This window comes from Entelurus aequoreus, linkage group LG08 (genome assembly GCF_033978785.1).
Source record: "Entelurus aequoreus isolate RoL-2023_Sb linkage group LG08, RoL_Eaeq_v1.1, whole genome shotgun sequence".
Lineage (NCBI taxonomy): Eukaryota > Metazoa > Chordata > Actinopteri > Syngnathiformes > Syngnathidae > Entelurus > Entelurus aequoreus.
Window position 1 is genome coordinate 20,341,194 of NC_084738.1, and position 25,413 is coordinate 20,366,606.

General features: G+C 37.8%; 1 protein-coding gene across 6 annotated transcripts; it reads left to right on the top strand.

Moving 5' to 3' along the window:
* Positions 1-62: 62 nt before the first annotated feature.
* On the top strand, positions 63-25,413 carry LOC133655592 (actin-binding LIM protein 1-like). 6 transcript variants are annotated; one of them, XR_009827017.1, is made up of 20 exons: positions 68-574; positions 7,012-7,155; positions 9,496-9,679; positions 9,770-9,879; positions 11,715-11,841; positions 13,503-13,596; positions 13,738-13,825; positions 13,901-13,959; positions 14,034-14,090; positions 16,163-16,240; positions 18,853-19,020; positions 19,214-19,243; positions 19,316-19,436; positions 19,572-19,634; positions 21,630-21,677; positions 23,382-23,440; positions 23,514-23,547; positions 23,794-23,868; positions 23,996-24,076; positions 24,147-25,413. XR_009827017.1 is itself a non-coding variant. In XM_062055887.1 (20 exons), the coding sequence occupies exons 1-20, from the start codon at positions 253-255 to the stop codon at positions 24,258-24,260; spliced, it is 2,007 nt and encodes a 668-aa protein (XP_061911871.1). In that variant the 5' UTR covers positions 75-252; the 3' UTR covers positions 24,261-25,413. The 6 variants fall into 6 exon arrangements, 5 of the variants coding, with proteins under 5 accessions (XP_061911869.1, XP_061911870.1, XP_061911867.1 ...); XM_062055887.1 differs by lacking the exon at positions 14,034-14,090 and adding an exon at positions 23,647-23,654 and having other exon boundaries at positions 75-574; XM_062055883.1 differs by lacking the exons at positions 23,996-24,076; positions 24,147-25,413 and having other exon boundaries at positions 23,647-23,858.

Consider the following 25,413-nt stretch of genomic DNA (forward strand, 5'->3'; position numbering starts at 1 on the left):
AATTGATTACAGGGTTGTCCCCACTGTCCTGTAGTTAGATGGCTGTGTATCTTTTCTAGTGACATACTTGGACGACTCTTACTGCAAGACTTGCAAAAATCCTCTGTTCACTGTGAAGATAAACACTAAAAATACACCTACCTTAATCTGCTTACAGGTTGTGCGCCGCTCGATGGGCCACGCACACACGGCGAGGGAGCCTTAAGAGCAACCTAATACCTGACGGCTTCATCATCTCCAGAGTCTGTGCTTATGGTTTCCCGCCTGGAGGGGCTGTGCAGCCTGGACTGTTTGGCTGAGCCCCTGGACGAGATGTCAACCCGCCTCAACCTCAACAGCCTGGGCAGGATTTGCGGCAACAGCCGCGGCAACAGCCGCGGCAGCGACATGGTGATTGTGGACCGGGTCAAGAGGAAGAACTCGGTCAGGCGCATGTCGATCATCGAGGATGGACAAATAGCCGAGATTCTCTACCTGATCCCCAAGAACTGCATGATGGAGCAGCTGCCTTTTCTAAACCCCAACGACTATGTTCTGTGTGAGAAGCTGGCGGCCATACCTGCGGATGTGTCAGGTACACACACACTTACACACAACACACACTCCACTACCACTTTATATTCTCTATAGTTCACTTGTTTTTTCGATGTTACAACAAAAAAGGCCTATGAGGAATTCATGTTAGATCGTATTGACCCGCATATAAGATGAGATGACCTCTCTTATAAAGTTGAAAGATTTTCATAGACAAAATGAGTAATTTTAGAAGAATCAGGTGTTCACAACTGATATATACACCCCCCCCCAAAAAAAACAAAACAATCTCGTATTTCTTAGCTAGCATCATTGTCTTAAAAAATGACTTGTTAATAACCTAGGAGACACTCTTTTTTTTAAGCGGGTTGCAGCTGTATCTTGCCGGGTCACCGGTGTGTGAGTGACAGTAAGAAAAGCTCTGATTCGCTTTGGGATAAATCGTTCGTTGGTTTACATGTGTTATTTGGTAGAATCTGAACATAGGACAACCTGTTTTACAGTCTTTTGTTTGAGCTACTGCACGTTTTGGCTAAATTAAAACCACAATTGATATCACAAAGGCGCAGATTGTGGGTCAGTTTCATCCAAGTTTGTTGTTTTTAAACACATTTTTGTCAAGTTTGTGCCGAAAAATATAAAACACGCACACGCGTGTCATGAACCATCATGACGTTTGTGTTGTTTTTTCTGTCTTAAGTGTTTTTTCCTATCCAGTGCTCTTATTTTGGTTTTTCTCCTTCTGTTTTTGCTCTGTCTCGCTGGGACTTCTCTTTTGCTTCCGAGTGCTTATCTCCACACCTGCTTTTGAGTAGTGACTTCACTTTTGCTTGTGAGTGCTTATCTCCACACCTGCTCTTAAGTAGTGATTAGGGGAGTCGCCTGCCTCTGATCACTAATCAGGAGGTTTTATCTGCCAGTGTCGCCTTTCTTACGACACTGGGTGTTTGTTGACTGTTCATAGTGTGCCTTTTGGTGATTATGTCTTTCCTTAATTTGCCTTGCCTAAGCATTTGATCCACAGCTGCAGCCATGTGTCTTCCTGCTTTACTCTACTAAAATGACCTTTTTCCTGCACGTCCCCTTGCTGTCGCTGCATTTTGGGGTCACACCAAAAGCCAGAATCAACAACTACAACAAAGATTAAACACAGGTCATATACATATAAATAGGAAAAATACCTCAAATTTAAATATAGGACTAGTATTTTGGTATTGTAAATTTACATTGGCATGCAAAAACATTTAATATTTAATCTATACGTTGCCATACTCGCTCATACTGTGTGCATGAGTAGAAAAATAACAATGCTTACATTTCTTAAATTTTAGCAGTAGTTTTATTATTGTGGTTGTACTTTGCAATACTGTAAAAAAGATGAACTCCATCATATTGGGATTGGTTTATTATTTTGATTACCTTTTTAGCTACGGTACATGAGAGAGTCCAAATATTTTAAAAAATAGCTTAGTTTATCTGTACAATGTATCTATTTCTGTATGTGCAAAGCTGAAGAAAAGGACACATAGTTACTAGTCAGTGGATGATGTCATGTTTTGGTTGTACCCACAGTCCTCATTTAGAACACTCTTGCACGTATACACACACACACGCACACACTCCTGCCCTCTGCATGTTTGGGCCGCCCCTTTTTATCATGAAGCAGGAGTTGAGTTTGTTCTTCTCTTCGCTCTGATCCACTGCACTTAATCCTGGCCTCTCCAAAAGACAGAGACAGCACCAGCATGAAACAGAAAGGTAGACCCCCCTCTCCTGTGTGTGTGTGTGTGTTTGTGTGGGTGATTGTTTTTGTGTAGCTCCTACATACAGTACCAGTCAAAAGTTTGGACACATGTTTTCATGCTGTTGAATGAGAAGATGTGTCAAACTTTTGAAAACTGCTAGCATTTATTGACACATTAAGTGTATTGTTTCCTGTAGTAATGTCCAATGGGCATGTTTTTTCATATTTCTCAAGTTCTCATTGCCTCACTGAAGTAGCATTTTCTCCTATAGGGTCATTTATAGATGTTGCCTTATGTAAAGAGACTATTAAAATGCAGTTTAGGTCACTTTCTGTTAAAAAATAATAATTTATTTAGGTTTAGACTACTAAAATTGAATTTCCAGATGTATGCAATTCTGCAACGTTTACGGAAGTAAGGAAAAAAAAGGAGTAAAAGCAATTTGTCATTCTCCACTCCAAAATTTATCATTCAGCATTTTTAAGAGAGACAATCCAAGAAATGATCAACACAAAAGCATGAAAATACACACTGTATTTGCCAAGTGTGTAAAAGTGCAAGCTCAGCTGTCAGAGTTAAACATAGAGCAGCAATGTCACATTTGCATTGAAAAAAACCAAAACAAAAACCCTTCCATTATTCTATTTCCTGAGAGCGGGAAGGCACACATGAATGTTCTTTTGTGACTTAACTACTTAGTCAGAGGGAGGCTACTTTCACTCGCAGTGATAAGTAGGGAAAAAATGCTCTCATTCCGCTAAAACTACCTCCTCCTTCCACATGCCTTCCTGATAAATTCCACAGAAATCTCCTGTGTTATTCCGTACTCCCATCTTGCCTCACAATAACACTATCATTTTGTGACTCATAACCGCCTCCCTTCCTTCCTCCTTTTCTTAGAATAATTTTTAAATAATTTCTTCAAATTACTTCATATAGATTCTCATGTACTGAAGTGCTTATGCATGCACATACACTACCGTTCAAAAGTTTGGGGTCACCCAAACAATTTTGTGGAATAGCCTTCATTTCTAAGAACAAGAATAGACTGTCGAGTTTCAGATGAAAGTTCTCTTTTTCTGGCCATTTTGAGCGTTTAATTGACCCCACAAATGTGATGCTCCAGAAACTCAATCTGCTCAAAGGAAGGTCAGTTTTGTAGCTTCTGTAACGAGCTAAACTGTTTTCAGATGTGTGAACATGATTGCACAAGGGTTTTCTAATCATCAATTAGCCTTCTGAGCCAATGAGCAAACACATTGTACCATTAGAACACTGGAGTGATAGTTGCTGGAAATGGGCCTCTATACACCTATGTAGATATTGCACCAAAAACCAGACATTTGCAGCTAGAATAGTCATTTACCACATTAGCAATGTATAGAGTGTATTTCTTTAAAGTTAAGACTAGTTTAAAGTTATCCGCATTGAAAAGTACAGTGCTTTTCCTTCAAAAATAAGGACATTTCAATGTGACCCCAAACTTTTGAATGGTAGTGTACATGATTAAGGGCTCATCTCAGGTTTCTGTCCATTTGCCGTCATTCTAAACTTAACGTTTGCTAATACTTGACAGCAGATCAGCTTCAATATCTGGAAAGACCGGTAATCTTGCATATGTTATTTATTCTTTGTGCAAACATGTGTCCCATATTTTCTTAAATACACTTTAAAGCAAAGGGTTGGGTGACCTATGGCGTATACGAGAGTATTACATCCTGCCATCAGTGTTAATTCTAAAAACAAATACCGCCTCAGAGGAACTGTTATTGAAGGCATAAAAATATCAAACCCACTAATGTTCCATATCTTTTGGAATATAAAACAACCCTGAATGTAAAATATTTTTAAAACAAAATGAAATACATTTTTAGGATTTTTTAATTTTTTTATTATGATTTTGGTATTTTTGCAAAATATACTTCTTAGCTGCTTCTAAGTTTTAACTTGCACTGCCTTATTGGTCACTATTATCTTAAAGGCCTACTGAAATTAATTTTTTTTATTTAAACGGGGATAGCAGATCCATTCTATGTGTCATACTTGATCATTTCGTGATATTGCCATATTTTTGCTGAAAGGATTTAGTAGAGAACATCGACAATAAAGTTTGCAACTTTTGGTCGCTGATAAAAAAAAGCCTTGCCTGTACCGGAAGTAGCGTGACGTCGCAGGTTGAAAGGCTCCTCACATTTCCCCATTGTTTACAAGAGAGCGATTCGGACCGAGAAAGCGACGATTACCCCATTAATTTGAGCGAGGATGAAAGATTCGTGGATGAGGAACGTGAGAGTGAAGGACTAGAGTGCAGTGCAGGACGTATCTTTTTTCGCTCTGACCGTAACTTAGGTACAAGGGCTCATTGGATTCCACACTTTCTCCTTTTTCTATTGTGGATCACGGATTTGTATTTTAAACCACCTCGGATACTATATCCTCTTGAAAATGAGAGTCGAGAACGCGAAATGGACATTCACAGTGACTTTTATCTCCACGACAATACATCGGCGAAGCACTTTAGCTACGGAGCTAACGTGATAGCATCGGGCTTAACTGCAGATAGAAACAAAAGAAATAAACCCCTGACTGGAAGGATAGACAGAAAATCAACAATACTATTAAACCATGGACCTGTAACTACACGGTTAATGCTTTCCAGCCTGGCGAAGCTTAACAATGCTGTTGCTAACGACGCCATTGAAGTTAACTCAGCTACGGGACCTCACAGAGCTATGCTAAAAACATTAGCTATCCACCTACGCCAGCCAGCCCTCATCTGCTCAACACCCGTGCTCACCTGCGTTTCAGCGATCGACGGAGCGACGAAGGTCTTCACCCGATCATCGATGCGGTCGGCGGCTAGCGTCGGATAGCGCGTCTGCTATCCAAGTCAAAGTCCTCCTGGTTGTGTTGCTGCAGCCAGCTGCTAATACACCGATCCCACCTACAGCTTTCTTCTCTGCAGTCTTCATTGTTCATTAAACAAATTGCAAAAGATTCACCAACACAGATGTCCAGAATACTGTCGAATTTTGCGATGAAAACAGGGCTTTTTGTATTGGATACAATGGTGTCCGAATACTTCCGTTTCAACCATTGACGTCACGCGCATACGTCATCATACATGGACGTTTTCAACCGGAAGTTTCGCGGGAAATTTAAAATGGCACTTTATAAGTTAACCCGGCCGTATTGGCATGTGTTGCAATGTTAAGATTTCATCATCGATATATAAACTATCTGACTGCGTGGTCGGTAGTAGTGGGTTTCAGTAGGCCTTTAAAATTAGCATTTTATCTCTTTCAGTGTTTGCTAACTTGTTAACATTTGAGCTGCTTTTTTGAGTGGGTCTCAAAGTCACTGGTGTGTGTGAGTGACTGGAAGAAAAGCGTTGACTTGTTTGGGGAGAAGTAATTTGCCTTGCATGCTGGCTTGCATGTATTCTCCACCCCAACTATAAGACGACCTGTCTCTCGTAAACAATTTTCGTGGGAAAATGCATTCACTGGGGTGTTTGTGTGGCAAGAAGAAAAGCTCTGACTCGTTTGAGGCGAAGTCATTTGCCTCTGCCGGCTGGGTTGCATGCATATATCTCTCCACCCCGAGATATGACGACCTGTCTAACGCATACTATTTTCGTGGGGAAATGCATTCTTTGGTGTGTTAGTGGCAGGAATAAAAGTCAAACAAAAGTAAAAAAAAAAAAAAAAAGCTCTGACTCATTTGGGGAGAAGTCATTGGCTTCTGCCTGCTGGCTCACACGAATAATAATAAACATTTTTATGATCCTCGAATCATATTTTTTTTCATAAATGTCTCCATAGTAATTCACTGCAACATATTATTAAACAAAATACATACATACATGTCTATTATGACCATTTCAAATGGGTGTGATCGTTCATGAACTTTTGAATAATTGAATACATTGCACATTTATCCAGATTTTCACCAAAATGTTATGAGTTTCCTTGCAGATCCGAAGCAAAGTGTGTTGAAAGCCTAAGGTAATAATCATAAAGATTACGATGACCAGTGCCTCTCTTCCAAGGATATCTTCAAAGACTTCATTCAACCTTTGGAAAGACTACCGTAGTTTGGTAATCTTGTTTGTTTCTATGCACATGCCTGTTACCATGGTGACAAATCTCCCCTGTTGCGGGGCAGATTTGGGGCCACATACCGATGGTTCTTGTCTCAATTTCATTAGCTTTCACGAGGCTGAGTCACGCAAATTTGTTGTAAGCACTGATGCGTCCAACAGGAAGAAAATCCCTGCTGAAATAAAAGTTTGTTTTGTTATCATACAATACACGAGAAAGTAGGACCTTTTTCAATAAGCGGTCCACACACACAGTGGGACACATTGTCAGTGTGTCACATTCTTTCCCCGCGTCTCCTCTTCCAATCACAGGCGCGGCCCGTCCAGTTGCCTGTGATTAGATTGTACAAGCGTCCACTCTCCCTGGCTGCCAGTTAGCATGACAGAGATAGATGAAGAAGAATGTGCCTGGACCACGTGCTGCATTGTGACATAACGTTTCCCTCTCAGGGGTCCGGGCCCTTGACCTGTAGCGAGGCGCTAACTCTCTGCTGGGAACACACATCACGCTCAGGAATATCCATCAGTCTCTTGTTTACAGATAACTGGGATCTCAGCAGTTTTTATAATGACATGCTGATGATAAGCGAATGATTAATGACTTACAGTGTGTTCCACCCTCCACCGCAGTGCTTCACACCCGGAGCGATCGTCAGCCTCATACCCCTGCAGTCAAGAAGGTCATCAGATGCATGAAATGTGGGGAGGTCTGCAAAGGGGAGGTCCTGCGAGTCCAGTCAAGTCACTTCCACATCAGATGCTTCACCTGCAAGGGTCAGAAAACCATTCATAATATACTTCCCAAAACTGTTGAGCAGTTGTAAATAGTACACTATGCTCTATGCTGTATCAGCCCCAATATAAGATGACACCGAATATAAAATGAACCCATGTGTGTGTGGGTTTCAGGAAGAAAAGCTCTGACTCCCTTGGTGCTACCTGTCGAAGTTGAATTTCAATTTCTAGACACTGAATATAAGACATCGTTTTAGATTCGGGGCAATATGATAATGAAGCTTTTTAGTTGAAGTATGAAGTAGAAGCCATAGTAACATGAACAATAGCATTAAATCATTTTAAATGTCCCAGGTCACCCTTTACAGTAATTTATTGTCTGGTAATACTAAAGGACAACCATTTTTGTAATTTTGTTTTACAATAATAATAATTTGTTTGATTAATTTCTGCAACTTAAAATAAAAAATGAATAACTATAATTGTTTATTAATATTAATATTAATATTGTATTTTGTTAACTGTTATGATGTATACCAGTGGTCCCCAACCTTTTTGTAACTGCGGACCGGTCAAGGCTTGAAAATTTGTCCCACGGACCGGCGTTTTTTAAATTTATTTTAATTTATTTATTTTTTTTGTCAGAAAAAAATACAATCATGTGTGCTTACGGACTGTATCCCTGCAGACTGTATTGATTTATATTGATATATAATGTAGGAACCAGACATATTAATAACAGAAAGAAACAACCCTTTTGTGCGAATGAGTGTAAATGGGGGAGGGAGGTTTTTTGGGTTGGTGCACTAATTGTAAATAAATAAATAAATAAATTGTAATAAATAAATTGTAAGTGTATATTGTGTTTTTTATGTTGATTTAATTAAAAAAAACAAAACAACTTTTTTTATTTTATTTTATTTTTTTATTCTTGTGCGGCTCGGTACCAATCGATCCACGGACCGGTACTGGGCCGCGGCCTGGTGGTTGGGGACCACTGATGTATACTACCAGTAATAATTTGTGTTAATTTAGTTGTATGATTGTATAATGTAACAAAAATAACCATTACATGTTACATTATATTATAATTGTAATTGTTATTATATATTATAATTATTTGCAACAATTATAGTAATTATTGTTATAATACCAAACTAATACTATAGGAACATATTTTTGTAATTTTATTTCACAATAAATATGTACATACTTTTCTTTGATCCGTTTTTGATTATATTCTACAACTTAAAACAAAAACAAATAATCACAACTATTTACTGATATTAATATTGTTTAAATGATTAATAATTGTTATGTTTATAATGTGTACTGGTATTAATTATATAGTAAAAAATAATTATAATAATGATCATTATTTATACTAATTCATAAAAATTATCTATTAATGATACTAATTATTATGATCATTATTGGAATTGGAGAAACTATGCTGACGAATGAACATGCGTAACAAACTGTTTAATTGTACAACATTTTGGTAAATAACAACATGAGATGTGTCCCGGCGGTCCACCAATGTTACAGATCAATAAGTGAGTGAGCAATAACGTTGATCATAAAGTATACCCCTTTTTTTAGAACTTGTGCATCATCCTAATTGGTTTTGAAGCTGTTATTTACGGTAATATTACTACATATTGTGGCTTTAAAGTGAGCATGCACTGCTGCCATTCCATGTACTGAAAACATGTCCGTCCCCTCCCCTCCTCCCTCGCGGTTACCAGACAACGATGCACAGGAGTTACTGCTTCATGCGACTCATGTTTAGCCAGCAGGCCATTGTCCTCACCTAATTAACCCTGACAGGCTTCTAGTGTTGTTGCCCTTGCGCTGTGTTTACCTCACAAGATAAAAACAATAAAAATGTACTTTCAGAAAATGGAATGCCTCATGAATGCTCCCAGGATTTTAATCAACAAAGAGAAAAGCGCATCGTTCAAATTGTTTGCTTTTGTGGTAAATAAATTAGGATTCAAATTAAAGGGGAATTAGCAAATAATACAGCTGATTTAGTCTCAGTGGTCCGTAAAATCTTGACTACCAAATATTTATTCAGCTTTAATTGCCGTAATTTAACAATAGCTTTGGAAATATTTGCAAATAACGGTTACACACATGACAAGTTTCTCTCTGGATGGAAATAGACGAGCACATAACTGTCCTTGGCATTTGGATGCGTTGTGGCAGGGTTCAGATGGACAAAACTGGGTTTGGTGCTATCATATAACATAAGGAGAGTGCTTTGTGTTCAAGTGAGGTAAAACATTCTGATATTCAAGGCTTAATGGAGAACTTCCAAAAGTTTCTAGGAGATCCAAATTCCTTTGTTGTTACACTCCATGTGTGTTTGTGCAGTGTGTGGCTGCGACTTGGCGCGCTCCGGCTTCTTCTTGAAGAACGGAGACTCTCTCTGTCCGCTGGACTACCAGAGACTTCATGGCACCCTCTGCAACAGCTGCGGGGGATTTGTGGAGGGAGAGGTGGTTTCCGTCTTGGGCAAGACGTACCACCCCGCTTGCTTTGTGTGCACCATTTGCAAGTAAAAATAAATACACAAATTACATACAGTATATATAAATACAGTGTACCCTAGTCAAAGTTTTTATAATTGTGTACTTTCACCGTACAGGAAACCATTTCCGGCTGGTGATTGTGTCACCTTCAGTGGGAAAGATTGCATCTGCCAACGGTGTGTTAGCCCTTTGTCTCCTCCCCCTACTGGTATCAGATATTCTAACAGTAAGTACATTTTAATATCATTTTCTCTCTCAAAAAGTGTTGATATGAGCCAGCAGAGGGCGATTATTTGGATATTCTAAATTCCGAGCAGGTAGCATTTACAATGCAATTGGTAATACAGTCGTAAAGGCATTGCATACAAGTGATGATGTTGCCGTGGTAACACATGTTTTCCATCTGCATAATTAAAAATCCCACATTTGAGGCTATAGAGCAGGACTGTCAAAAGTGCGGCCCAGTGGCCATTTGCGGCCCGCAACTCGAGAAAAAAATAAAACAGTAAAAAGTTTACAAAAAAGAACAAAAAGAGGTTATGTATTGAGAAAAAGCTGAAGTTTTGATACTAATAACTAATATTATATTTTGTCACCTATAACACAAAGTTTTGATTTTAAATATATATGACTGTTTTTTTGTATTCATTTATTTAAATTTTTTTTAGAAAATATCATTACATATGCCTGTTTTATGTTCTTTTTTTTACCAAAATAAAAAAATATATATCAAAATGGTTGGATGAAGTTAGTTGGGGGAAGTTTATTTTGAACATGCATACGATTTTAGCATGATATGATACATCACATATTTCAAATACTTTCATTTCCGTTTACAACCTGTCCGAAAAGGAGTAGGAAAACCAAGCTTATTTACACCTACACATATGTTCACTTCCTGTTCTCAATTTGTAACACATTAAGTTAAAGTTAAAGTACCAATGATGGTCACACACACACTAGGTGTGGCGAAATTATTCTCTGCATTTGACCCATCACCCTTGATCACCTCCTGGGAGGTGAGGGGAGCAGTGAGCAGCAGCGGTGGCCGCCCCCGGGAATCTTTTTTGGTGATTTAACATCTTAAATCAATGAATTCTAAATACAACCATTATCTTACAGTCACTAGTTAGGTCACTTATGAGTTACATAATTACATCAGTAATATCTTTTTTTTTTTTTTTTTTATAAATTCAACACCATCCATCCATTTTCTACCGCTTGTTCCTCTCGTGGTCATGGGGGTGCTGGAACCTATCCCAGCGGCACTCGGGACGCTTATCCTAATTATTTTTCATACAAAGTTGCTTTAGAGTATGAGTGTAATAAACAAAAATATGTAATGTCACATGAGCTACGTTCACCCTTTAGGGAACATTGTGAACAGACTTTGAACTGTATTTGTGCACATGTTGTCACATAAATTAAAGAAGTTGGTATTATAACAAATTTAATATCCTTCTAAAATGAATTGATATTTCAATCCGTATCAGAAGGATTATGCAGTGATACCAAAGCCAGCTGCCCTTTTTTGTTTTTGAATTATTTTGTTCATGTTCTGCTTAGATTGAAATTGAAGTCCACATCTGGCATAATCTCTTTTTCCTGGAACACAAACATGTTGATATTTTTGCATTAAGTCACCCCTCCTGGACTATATTTAGTTGTGTTGACACACATACACACACCCATCCTCTAAGCTAGGCAACATGTCAAAATAGTGACTTATTACAGACTGACCTCAGCTTGACCTTGAGTCACTTGGAACTGTACATACAATGCCGCAGGGATTAAGGAGGCAATTCTGTTGGACTGAATGAGACAAGAAAAAGTCACTTTCACATCTAAATTTGCACATGAATATTTTCTTTGAACACTGAGTGCAGAAGCTTCGGAATCCCTGTTTACTTCTTTTTTACTAATTCAATATTTGCTGTCCGTTAATTTGTTTTTTATTGAATTTATTTGTGGTATTTTAATAATTGATTTTATTCAAAAGTCTACGATAACCATATTACACACGAGACATCACAAGAATAACATATTTGTGTCCATTGTCAGACTGCAACGGCTGCGGCCGAGACATCAAGAACGGCCAGGCTTTGTTGGCGTTGGGGAGCCAGTGGCACCTTGGCTGCTTCAAGTGCAACATCTGCCAAAGAATGCTCAGTGGAGAATACATCAGCAAGTAAATACAATAATATGTCCCTTTTTTATACCAATTTATAATGATTATATTGATATCAATACAAGACAGTTGACACTTTCATGACCTGAATACTGTATGAGAAACAAGTCCAGTGTTCAAGATGGTCAAACACTTTTTAAGCGTAAAACATACACGGAGAATGTCTGCAATTTGTGGAAGACTGAGCAGACAGCGGACAGTAAGAAAGCCTTTGGTGGTGTTTCTTCCCGTAATTAGTTTTTCTCAAATAGGGGGTGGGTGTGACCTTGGGGAGCATGCCTTATCAGTATCATGCTTCAAACCCCACTTCAAAAGCTGTGCACAACAAAACATGCTCATCATAGCCATTAATACTGACTCCCTCATTTTGATCAAACAAAAAAAAAAAATCAGCACAAATTGTTTCTCTATTTTTATTTTTTTTGTAGGTTAAAGTGTTTTATATACTGTGTTGTGCTTCTGAATGTATTATTATTTATTGAACTTATGTAAAACATTTTTAAAAAATCAGTATTAAATGGTTCAAATCAGCCAAAAAATGTTTACAGTGTAAATAAGGATTACTTTTTTGTTTTATTTCAGGCAAATTATTGTACTTTAAACCTTCACTGTTATAGGCTTAAAAAACAATGTTTTAACAGAAAATAATTGAGAAGCACTGCTGTAATTATAACTAATTGATACATTTTTTACTTATTTGACAATGAGCTCTGAGTATGTGCTTTTACTGCCATCTGGTGTCTACAACTACAACATCCATACATGATTTTTTGGTTGAAATCCTGTGCTTTTTGGGTTTAAGGTTACAAGAAACACTTAAAACATTGAGAACACATTCATAAAATCACAACTTTGTTACATTTTATTGAAAAAAAAAAGTCTCAATACAGCGCAACTTTTGCCCCAACTTTCTAAAAACGCCACCATGAATTCAGGCATTTTAGGAATCCTGGGGAGATTGTTTATACATGCAAAGCAGCACTCCCCAAACAAGTCAGAGCTTTTCTGCTATTTTTCCTGTCACCCACATACACCAGTGATATAGTGGCAATACTAAGGTTGATCCACTTAAACAACAGAGGGGGATGTTGAGGGTCGTCTTATATTTGGGTCAACAACATAGTGACATAACTGGAGAATGCCTGATGGGGTATATTGTAATGCTCTACAAGATTTTGTTTATTTAAAAGGGGACAATACATAATAATGACAATTTGACAGATTATAGGCAATGGCTAGTTTCCATCTCCAGTCCCTCGTCAAGTTGATGTTAAAATTTAGACAATGACACTCAAAACATAGTACACAGATGAACAATATCAAATTGTAAAATTCCAAGGTTTAAGTGCAAAAAGTGTTGTTGTGGACACTCACTGCCACAAAATCACCTTGCAAATTACACAAATAAATAAAAACAGCCTATAAACTACGATTACAATTTTGACTCTCAAGCAGCCATTTTTTAAAGGTCTTATTAAAAAATGCTTGTGTTGTTAGTTGCAAATGTATGTATGTATGTACAGTAATACCATACATTTCTTGTTAGTTTGGAAAATGCTGTATTTTTGATGAAACTCCTGTATATTATTTAAAATGTGTAGGTGTGCCCGATGAAGTAACTGCATTTTTAACATATTCATGCTGCATGTTGTGTTTTTCAGGGATGGTGTCCCATATTGTGAGAGAGACTACCAGATTCAGTTCGGCGTGCAATGTGAAGCGTGTCAGAAGTTTATAACGGGCAAAGTCCTGGAGGTGAGAGAAGAGAATGTACTGTATCGATGGATGCATTATTGAACATAAACAATGCTATCGGGTATTGATTGTCATTCTTATCTGTCCGTATAGCGACTGTTTTTTGTATTTTGTAAAATGATTCTTTTTTTTTTTTTAAAGGCAGGGGACAAACACTATCACCCGGAATGTGCAAGATGCAGCCGATGTGATATAACGTTCACAGAGGGAGAAGAACTGTATCTGCAAGGTAATCTGTCCATTTGCTTTGCTATAAATGCAACACTTTAGTCTGTAAAGTTAATCAAATTGTTATTTTGAACAGGATCAACAGTGTGGCACCCACACTGCAGAGAAAGAAGCAGAAACAATGACAATTACAGGGTAAGTGCATACTGATTGAAGTATCTTTATCTTCCAACATGGGCTTTGATGCAGTCTAATCTACTTCCTCTTAGGTTAGAAGAGCCAAAGCACCTTGTCTTGATTTCTTTTACCCCCCGAGTGAACTTAAGGTTAATGCTGTACGGTGATTGTGTGCTGTTTGTAATCTCACAGTTTGAGATCCAGCAGCATTGTCATTTTAACACTAAGTTGCCCTGCACGAGTTAGCTCCCATATGCTCTCATTCAACAATCACATGATCAAATGCATGAGTTATAGTTCACATACATTTAGGCTGTGCTTCTCAATTATTTTCTCTACGCACCACCGAAGAAGAACAAAAGATGTCATGCACATCCCCCACGCTCCACTGTGACTATAAATAGTACCATTTGGCTATAAAATTGTTATATGTACACCTATGCAAAGCAAAAAATATGAAATAAATATAGATCAAATTACAACAAAGAATAACTTTATTTACATAGTTTTTTAGTCTGTAACAGAAAAGATTTAAAGTGGATCAATTTGCCTAGAATTGAAAAATAAATGTAATGCTTATTAAACTATAACATTTTTTGACAGACTTGAGCCATTTTAAGCTGAAGAATAAAATAAAACAAAACCTCAAACAATAATGAATTCAAATTGATCAGCAACATTAAATCAGCAGCACAATATAAAAAAACACAAAAATGAATAAAACAATTTGTGCTGATTTACTTTTTTTATGAATAAAAATGAGGAAGTCAGGATTAATGGCTACAATGAGCATGTTGCAGGGTTTGAAGCATGATACATGGCCCCTGGCATCGCACTGCACCCTCCCATGGGGTCCCGCGCCACTAGTTGAGAAGGACTGGGCTAAGGCAAGGATGTCCAAAGTATGACCAAGAGGCATTTTTGGCCGGCAGGTCATTTTTTTATTGGTCCTCTGGACGTTATAAAAACCAAATAAACGTAGATGATTAAATATGACATTAAATTGCTTTGTCACCAAAACACAAAGCTACAATGTTGATATTTTGTCCCGATAGCTTAGCATATTGAGCAATATTTGATTAATTTTAGCATCTTTAATGTACAACAGAGCTTTTCAAAAGGCTCTGGAATGACATCATACCGACTGGCGGGTTCAGTTCAAAACTTGGGAGACACATAATCTTTAAGCAAATTCCTAAAACACGAGAGTGCTCCTGTTGTATGGAGGAACTTGGATCACTGTAAACACATTGGCAGATCCTTGCATTGACATTTTAACCTTGCAAGCAAACCTAGACCACTGGGGTCCTTAACTTGTGATTTACATAACTGAGGCGTTCCTCAAGGCACCCCTTTAAGTCCACTCTTTTTGGCAGTTACACATTTTTTTTGTAATACGATTTATGTAACTAAGATGTTGCTGATGTAGTCAGTAGTCATTTGTTCAACTTGAGTGTTTCTCACGGTTCCGTTTTAGGTCTTTTTTTTTCATCATTGGGGCTATTCAACTTGTGGCCCGGGAGTTCAGTTCAAAAAACTTGAGAGACTCACAATTTTGCAGCAGATCCTTAAAAACACTGGAGTGCTGTCAAAGAGATGATCTTTGACTAACTTTTTTGCAGAAAATCCTTAAAAACAACAGAGCGCTCCTGTAACTCTGACAAAATAAATAGACAAAAATCAAATGTCTATTGTAGAGAATGCTGGTTCTCCGGAATATACAAAATAAGACTAATACTGAAGGGTCCTTAGCTTTTGCGAAATGTGGCCCCCAAAACAATTTGGTTAAATATTCCTGATGTACAAACTGTATCAAAGTGGTCTCATTCTCATTTAATGTTTATGTGTGAATGTGCATAATCAGCATATTTCTACATGCTTTTTATAGTATATACATTCATTAGCATTAGGTACACCTGCATTATCCAATGAGATCCAATACTGAATCATTCTGTTTACCTAAATATGCCCCCAATTTTCTACAACCACATAATTCTTTCCTCAGCATAATTATCTTAATGGCATCATTTTGAATGAAGCGCTTTTTTTGGATATCATTAGTTTGTGTAGGTGTGCCTAATGTAGTGTGCGCCTATCACATTGCAGCATGCTTGGCTGGGATCACAATAAAATGTCTGGCATGAGGACTTCATTGTTGTGTGCAATGATGCTGTTCATCGAAGGAGACATCTAATGTAAAAAAGTTTATTTTCTTCCTCAGTCAACTCTATCGTCATCTGAAAGCTCCTGCTCCAGACCAAACTCCTGTATACCTGGAAGCCCCAGTCGCAACATATGTGTAAGTCACATGACGTTATTTGAATCAGACCTTCAACGCAATATATCAGTTGATATTGTCAGGGCCAGCCCCTGGCATAAACAGTAGTGCTACCACCACTGGCGGGCCACATGATGATGGCGTCTGGTCACTTCAGTAACTGATCATCACGGTGGTCGTCGTGCTCTGCAGCTGTTACTTGTTCTTTTTCATAATAATGGGCTGAATTGCTTCATGGTTACATTTTGTTTCTGTTAAACTTTTATTCAGCGATGAGTCAACATGTCCTTTGTAATCGTTTTAGTTCGGTTTAGCGGCATTGCGGCTGCTATCGTACAAAAGCCTGTAGAGATAATTGCTAATTTAACACCGCTTCAAAATCTGTCATCATGATAGATTTATTGCCATATTTCTAAAACAACAGTTCTAGTCAAGGTTTTATTGTAGCTGAACTTTTTCCCTAAATATATAAAGTCCAAAGAACATTATTTTTTTCATAGTTTTTGCCCATTTTTAGTGTTTATTTTACTTCCTTAATTGTTGCCGAAGCGGCATAGCAGTTTTGAATTGGCTTCACTGCAGTTTAGTCCCCCTTGGACCTATAACCTATTTTACATTAACTGCTTTTGTGTCTTTTATGCACACACTGAGGCTCCTACAGCCAAATCTACTTCTGGTTGTCAATAGTAATTTACAGCAGAGGTCTTTAACAGGGGGTCCGTGAACTTTTTAATTGATTAGACTTTTTTAATATATATACTTTTTATATTCCCGCTGCAATTTTCCAAGCCAATACTTAGTAGTGTTTTTAGAAATGACAGTGGCACGGCCACCCTACCCACTGTAAAAACATTAAATTAAAGTTAATGTTAAAGTACCACTGATAGTCACACACACACTAAGTGTGGTGAAAATACCCTCTGCATTTGACCCATCCCCTTGTTCCACCCCTTAGGAGGTTAAGGGAGCAGTGAGCAGCAGCGGTGGCCGCGCTACGGAATCATTTTGGTGATTGAACATGAATAATTATATTATTGTATTCATGTTAGCATTTAAGATAGCCAGCAATTAGTGGTCTAATTGCCAGCCAGCAATTAGTGGTCTAATTGCCAGCCAGCAATTAGTGGTCTAATTGCCAGCCAGCAATTAGTGGTCTAATTGCCAGCCAGCAATTAGTGGTCTAATTGCCAGCCAGCAATTAGTGGCCTAATTGCCAGCCAGCAATTAGCGCGTGGTTGCCAGCTAGTGATTAGCGTGCTAGTTGGCAACCAGCAATTTGTGCACCAGTTGCCAGCAAATGATTAAAGCGCTAGTCTCCAGCCAGCAATTAACACGCCAGTTGTCAGTGAGCTCTTTGCGGCATTATACTGTACTGTTTGAATATCTTAGTATAATATTGCACAATAACAAGCAATCTTTAGGACCAGTTTGATTTAAAACACAATCACAATTTTAATAGGGGCTCCGTGCTCATTCCCTGAAGACCCTTGATTCACAGTAAACCTCTGTTTATCGCTGTTAATTGGTTGGCTGGCTGTGGTAAATACATTTCCACAGAGTACAAATTATTATTTGTTAATGAAATATTTTTATAGCTAGAGCTTAAAAAAACATTTACAACCTTCTAAATAAAGTTTTAGAATTACGAAAGCCCTCTAGACATGAAATAATACCCACAGGCCGCAAACCTGGAAGCGCAATGTGGCGAGGACGACTCTTACAATTGAAGGGATTCAATGAACTCATATTATGTTCTGCATATGGTGAATATTTGTAATAATCTTTGACAAAGCAAATCACCAGTTTAAATAGTAGGTATTTCAGTTTGGCACATAATAACATAGGGATCTTTAGTATTGACATTTGTGTGTGGATTGGATTAGTTCTCGCGGAAGAAAAGGCAATACAATTGGACCTTGGTATGCAAAGGTGATGGCCCTATCTGTGAGAAGAGACTACATGTTTAGCTTCATACCAGCATCCAAGATACGACCTAAATCTGTTGTCTTTCCAGACACTTAAATAAGAACATCTCCTTTTATGGTCAGGGTGTGCTGTCCTGAGTTAGCACTTAGCACACACCCAGAGACAGGAAGGAGGACTATAAAACTGATAGTTTGACTTCTCTAAGTTAGGAGTGCCTCATTTTTGACTTGCCTCCTCCAGGAACTGCAGTCCTGTATAATGACGTTCGCTTGTAATAAATCAATTTTTAGGTCAGTACTGCGTCTCCGATGTCTCTTTTGATCCAGCCACACTGCCGTGTCACCCTTCAGTCGGACGAGGATGACAAGACCAGAAATACATATTACAACACTCATTAGGCTGCATTCAGCCCTATAGTCACTAGTGTGTTCACACAAGTATTATTAAAGACTGAAATGGGACCACAAACAAAATTGTGTTTTGAGCCATAAAAACGGTTGTACAGTAGTCTGTGTCATTGAATGAGCTTTCACCTCACCTAAACCCCCATTGACCAACCTGGCATTGTGGGATTTTAGTGCAGTACCAGCCTTTTACCTTTCACCTGACTTAACCCATAATTCTGCTCCTCTTCTCAATCCTCTTCTGTCCTCATCCTCTCCCTTCCTCTCTCTCCTTCCCCCTACCCCTCACTCTCCCACTCCCAGGCTAAAGTAGATGATGAGATCATTGATTACCGAGACTTAGCAGCAATTCCCAGAGTCAAGGCTATTTATGACATAGAGCATCCTGATATGATGTCCTATAAGAGTGACGTCCTCAGCTCGGACGGCAAAGGCACCACACAACCTCAGGACAGACAGAGTTCTGCACAGGTAATGTTGTTCAACGTGGAAAAGTCATTCAGGGGCACTGAAAGTGGAAAAGAAAATGTATCAAGTATATTGCTGCAAAAGAACCAATCTTGTCACAGCGGTAAGGAGAAAACTGATGAGTTCATTTGAAACAAAAAGTGTAACAAGATAAACCCTTTTGAAAATATCCTAATTGGTGATCTTTTCTTTCCAGTCTCCAGCAAATGTATCAGAGACCACAGAGGTAAATATATTAATTAATTAAGAATAATCTGTGTGCTCATCTTCCATGTGTGTCCTCTTTGTATTTGTCAAGGAGAGCTTTGAGATGAGAAAGAGCATTCCCAAGTCGGCAAGTCACGGATCGTTCGGTGTTCAGTCCTACAGTCATCACAGCTACACGCCCATCCGATCCCCTCAGCACTTCCACCGGCCCGGTAAGAAGAGCCAAGGTTCTTTTGGTCTGTACTGTCCCCTCTGCTCACCTGTGACTCACCTGTTCTCTATCTCACCACCTTCTCTTCTACATCCTCCACTCCATTCCTTCACTTTTTTCCTGGAATAACAAATAGGCCCTTTATTTTCTGTCAACGACACCTTGCTCTCCCTCTCTTCCCATCACCCTGACAACAAAGGTAAGGCAGGCAAGCCTCTGCTATCCCCTTTTTTCACCTTTCTACTTCAAGGTTTCCCATACTGAGGGTCAGACTCTAAGCAGAATTGTATTTTGAAGTCCCCCATTACAGAAAATGTTCACACTTTTTTATTTGTCAAACAACTTTTATACTTTTTTTTGTCAAACTTGAGTTTATTTTGATGCATGTTTTGTACTACAACAAAATCATTGGAAGTACATTGTTCAAAAATGCATGTTTTTAGCGTAAAATAACAAATTGAACATAATATTTGATCCATGTATGTCAAAAATACCAGCCCAGCGCTAAAACTGTACGCCACTAGAGAATGGTGCCATTTTATTCTTATTATGGCTGTCAAACGATTAAAATGTGTATCGCGATTAATCGTATTTTGTTCATAGTTAACTAGAAATTAATCCTGAATAGATACAATTTTTCATCGTTAATAAGACAATTTTCTATTTTTTAAAACTATGAGTGAAAATGTGTTTATTAAACATTCTGCTTTTTTTAAACAAATCAACACAAAATGGACATAATCACGCTTTTAATGACAATAAAACAAATACCTGCAGTGTGTTGGTGTATCCCCAACAGAATTTAAACTCCTGCTGTAGGAGCACTTGCATTCAGAGGTGAGGAGCTACACTTCCATGTTTAGATACCAGTTTCGAGCATTAATAACACAAGATGTGGATTGCTACGATCATTGTTTGTTTTTTCAAAGATGTTTGGTGATGTAATCTGGAATATTTCTACCTGAATAAATGCTTCTGATATTCTGTACATTATATGTTGTACAAGTTAATGGTATTCATATCACTGCATGACAATGTCTTAAGAAAGTGTAATATTCAGCCTGTTAAACATTCTGTTAATGTTCTTTAAGGCCGGAAGTGTATGACTGGTTTGAGAAGCAGTGTTTTGAAATGTTTTGACGACAGACAGAAAAAGAAAATGCCTCTCGACTTCCTGCCTTCCATCTTACATTTCTGCTGAGCTTGTATCCCATCTTGTTAAAGCAGTTACAGTAACAATGTACATTTATTGTTATCAATGCAGTAAATTGTAATCCAAACGCAAAAGTGAAGCACCACCTCTCTGGATGAAAGCACTCCTGCTGGCATTTGCTGTAGTGATGATGGCTCATGGCTCATTTACCATGGCTTTGGACCTGGGCTTTCCAAAATGTACCCTTTTCTTTGTCCATTTCTGCTTGTTATTTGTTCCCTGCTCATGGCTCAACAGTAACTGAGCGCAGATACAAATTTCCCACGCTACATAATGGACCTAGGGTCAGACAGGACACGCGCACGGTAATCGTGCATCAAAAAAATGTGCGCCATTAAAGGAAATTATAGTTAATGCGTTATCGGTGACAGCCCTAGTTCTTATCAATAGTGAAGCAGGAATGGGCTAGGAATATGTTTGCAGTAAAATTTTATATGAAGTGCCCTGTCATTCATTAATTGACATTTTAAATGCGCTTCTTCATGTAAAGCGGGGCCCCCCACAGATCGTGCGGCCCTAAGCACCACTCATGTTTTGCCTGTAGGAAATGGCCGCCATGGTCATTTGTGAATTTCATTTAATTCTTGACAGTTGTTTGTTGACTCTGCCTCCATGGTAACCATTAGCATCATAAAAGACAGCCCAGTTTTTGAGAGATTTTATAGGGAAAATTATCTTGTATTTAGGTCAATTTTGATACCTTTGGGTCCTTGTAAGGAAGTTTGGGAAAACCTGTTTTTATCCCTGCAATTTTCCTTTACCCTAATATGTACATTTTATACACAGTTGCTTTAAATTTTAAAACATAAGTATGGCCATTAAATAAGAGATTTAGCTTAATCTATACCTGGTGTAATCTAGTGGTCAATAATAATAAAGAAGTCAATATTTGAATCTTTATTTTTTATTATTAATGTATTGTATTTTCCCCAAAAAGATACATGTAATTATTGCTTATTCCATGTTGTTTTCTGTCTGCAGATCAAGGTTTCAACATGTACAAAAGGCCTCCAATTTACAAACAGCAAGGTACTCAATTAATTTTCTGACACAAATCTGCGGCATTATTCATGTTTTTCCAGCATGAACTTATCAAATTTTATTGGCGAAAATGACTGAACCTTTGACAACCTTTCACCCTCTTGTTGCTGACAGTCTTATGAACTTGTAAATGCTTTACAATTGCTGTGCCTGGTTTATAGTAAGAAAGTACACACGCATGTTGGACTTTAGCTGCAGTTTTTAAAAGAATTTCGATTTTAAATGCACAGGATTTAATGTATTTACGTCATGTCTGTTAACTTGGCTCACTTGAGTTGAAGATTAAAGTCATTGAACAGGTTTCTGAGGTAAAGCTCTTTGTTGTCAATGTTGTCAATATGTTAAATTGGAACAATCAAAATAATACCATGTTGCTGAAATGTATGGCAGTAATAAAGCACTGTAAAAATGTATACTCAATAGTGTCATGACAATTCAAAAGATGAATCTTTAGTTTTGTCACTTTTATATTATTGTTCTGTTATTTGGTCATATACTGTACCACAGAAATGAATTTAACCCTTGTGTGGTGTTCAGGGCTGTGGGACCCGTTTTCATTTTTTATTCAAAGAAAAATGATTCAATCAATTAATTTTTCAAACTGAGACTCGCTGACTTTGGCTCATTTTCTGTGAAGAACATATATCAGAATACATATTTAATGACCACACACCATACACCCCCCCTACACATTTCTATTACATATAAGATGTCCGGGTCCACTGGACCCGGGGCTAATAGAAGTGTGGAAATTGATGTTCTGTGTACCACATGCACCCACCCACACCCACAGATGTTTATAGGGATAAGGTAAACATTTGTTCAGTATTTTAACATAAAAGTGTTTGATTGTGAGGCATTAAAAGCCACAAAATGCAACGGGTCCATCAGACCCACAAACACTGGCTGAGTAACAACAATATGAACATTACACAAGGGTTAAGCAAAGTGCAAGTTACTGCTAGTGTTGTCCTAAATTGCCCACTTAGGACGAGTGATATGCAAATTCATTGGCTGGCTTGGTTAACAGACTGTAAAGTGTAGGACCAGTTAATATATTATTAATGTTATTATGGGAAACTATTACAACAAAAAAGCCAATAATGCTTTGCAGCAAACTGCCATTTTTAAAAAAATAAATATTAATCAACATTTCATGCGTCAGTTGGCAGAAAGTCGCTTTTTAACACCTCTTCCGCACAATTTTAATGCAGAAGAGTTGCACTGGAGAGCAATGGTGGGTTGGAATTTACTTCCTCAATTTCTTATGGGAAGAAATTCCGTAACTTTTTGTAAAAGATTACGACTTTATATATCTACTTAAGAATTAAAATGATTTCCGTGTTCTTTTGGTCTATTTTTCTTTTCTAACTGGATTACGTGCAAATAATGTGTACCTTTTTTGTAAACAACAAATATATTTTCATGGCCATTGTGTGATCCATACTAGCATAAAGACTGTATGTAATTATTGTGTTGTATTCTTCATGTATGAGTGTGTCTATTAGTGTACATGTATCAATTTTTGAAATGTTGGATCCCAGGAAGACTTAGCGGCTGCTATTGCAGAAGCTAATGGGGGATCTAAATAAACAAACGGAGAACATTTTAAAATGTCAGCAATACATATGAATTCTGTATTGTGCAAATGTAATTCTGAATTAATCTATCTGCCATCTGACTTTGACACAGATCCAAATTCCTCCCATACATCCTCTTTGCCTGGATATGGCTGCAATGGCCTCAATCCGGTAAGTGAATGTCCTCTCGAGGCGTTAATTTACATGATTTATCAAAATTACATCAACATTTCCTTGTGTTCAGCCACAATCAGCAAGCAGTGGTGACACGTTTAGAGGTATGCATGAAAATGCCTGTATTTTCTATTTTGAAATAATTATTTTCCTGGTAATGATCTTGCAAGTAAGTGTTTTGTCTTGTCTTTTTTTTCCTGTAGATTTCAAGGTATGTGAGAGGATTAGTGGGCTCCATTCAGTATGAATGCATATTCTGACTGCATCTGGCTTAAGCGTGCATTCTACACTGTTAATGACTGTGTTGCTCGTGCAATGTTAGCATTAACCCTGCTTGCTTGTGTCTGTAGCTGCTCCATGAGAGCCCACATCCATTTGCACGAATAGACAGAGGAGTGTCATTACCTAACTTGCTGGAGCCAAAAGCAAGTATTTTTTCTCTAATGCAGGAGCCTTTTTTTTTTTTCTTCTTTTTTTTGCAATTACTAACCATGCATGTAGAAAATATACAGTACATGTTTGGGCTTTAACACAGTATTTTGGTTTGTTAAGGTGTATCCATATGAGATGCTCACGGTTACCAGCAGGGGGCGTGTGAAGCTTCCAAGAGAGGTTGACAGAACAAGACTTGAGGTAAAATGACATACCCCTAGTTTATCCAATATATTGTATGCTTATTGCTTTTTCTGTTATTCCATTTCAGCGTCACCTGTCTCCTGACTCCTTCTTTGAAATATTTGGCATGGCGAAACAACAATTTGATAGACTTCCACTTTGGAAACGTAACGACATGAAGAAAAAAGCCAATCTTTTCTAAATGCGTGTTTTATGAATGTATATTTATTTATTTGCACTTGGATCAGAAATTATTCATATCTTTTTTTTTGCCTAAAAATTATTTATTACAACGATTACAGGCCGTTTTATTCACGGTGAACATCTCGACTGTCTATTTTGGGGATTAGCAACAGTCTTTTCCTTTCCAGTCGTCCCTCGTCACATCGCGCTTCAAATATTGCGGCTTCACAACGTCGCAGATTTTTTGGGGGATATTTAAAAATATTTTTTAATACAAGTACAAAACCCAAAACCAGGGAAGTTGGCACATTGTGTAATTTGTAAATAAAAACAGAATACAATGATTTGCTTGTCAACTTGTATTCAATTAAATAGATTGCAAAGACAAGATATTTAATGTTGAAACTGAGAACCTTTTTTTTTTTTTTTGCAAATAATCATTAACTTCGAATTTAATGGCAGCAACACATTTGTTCATTTCACGGACCGCAGATGGGGAAATCCCTAAATTCCTTGCAATGTTTCATTGCGAAATGTTGTTCTTAAACTGTTGGACAATTTGCTCATGCATTTGTTCACAAAGTGGTGACCCTCGCCCCGTCCTTGTTTTTCATGGAAGCTGCTTTTATACCCAATCGTGGCACCCACCTGCTCCCAATTAGCCTGTTCACCTGTGGGATGTTCCAAATTAGTGTTTGATGAGCATTCCTCAGCTTTCTCAGTCTTTTTTGCCACTTGTGCCAGCTTTTTTTAAACATGTTGCAGGCATCAAATTCCAAATGAACTAATATTGGCAAAAAATAAACTTTTCCAGTTCGAACGTTAAGTATCTTGTCTTTGCAGTCTATTCAATTGAATATAGGTTGAAAAGGATTTGCAAATCATTGAATTCTGTTTTTATTTACCATTTACACAAAGTGCCAACTTCACTGGTTTGGGTTTTTTTATATTAAAAAATGTTAATCATAAATCAAGCATTTTCAAGCTTAAAAATGACTAAATAAACTAATATCTTTACAACAATATAGTTGACCACGAGATGAGACCAAACCAATCAGAGCGTGCTGTTCAGTATCGTGAGCACTGATTGGCTCAGCCTCAGACAGCATTACTATATTGCAATTAAAGTGTCTAAAAGGTGACTAAAGAATGTCATTTAATGTAAAAACAAA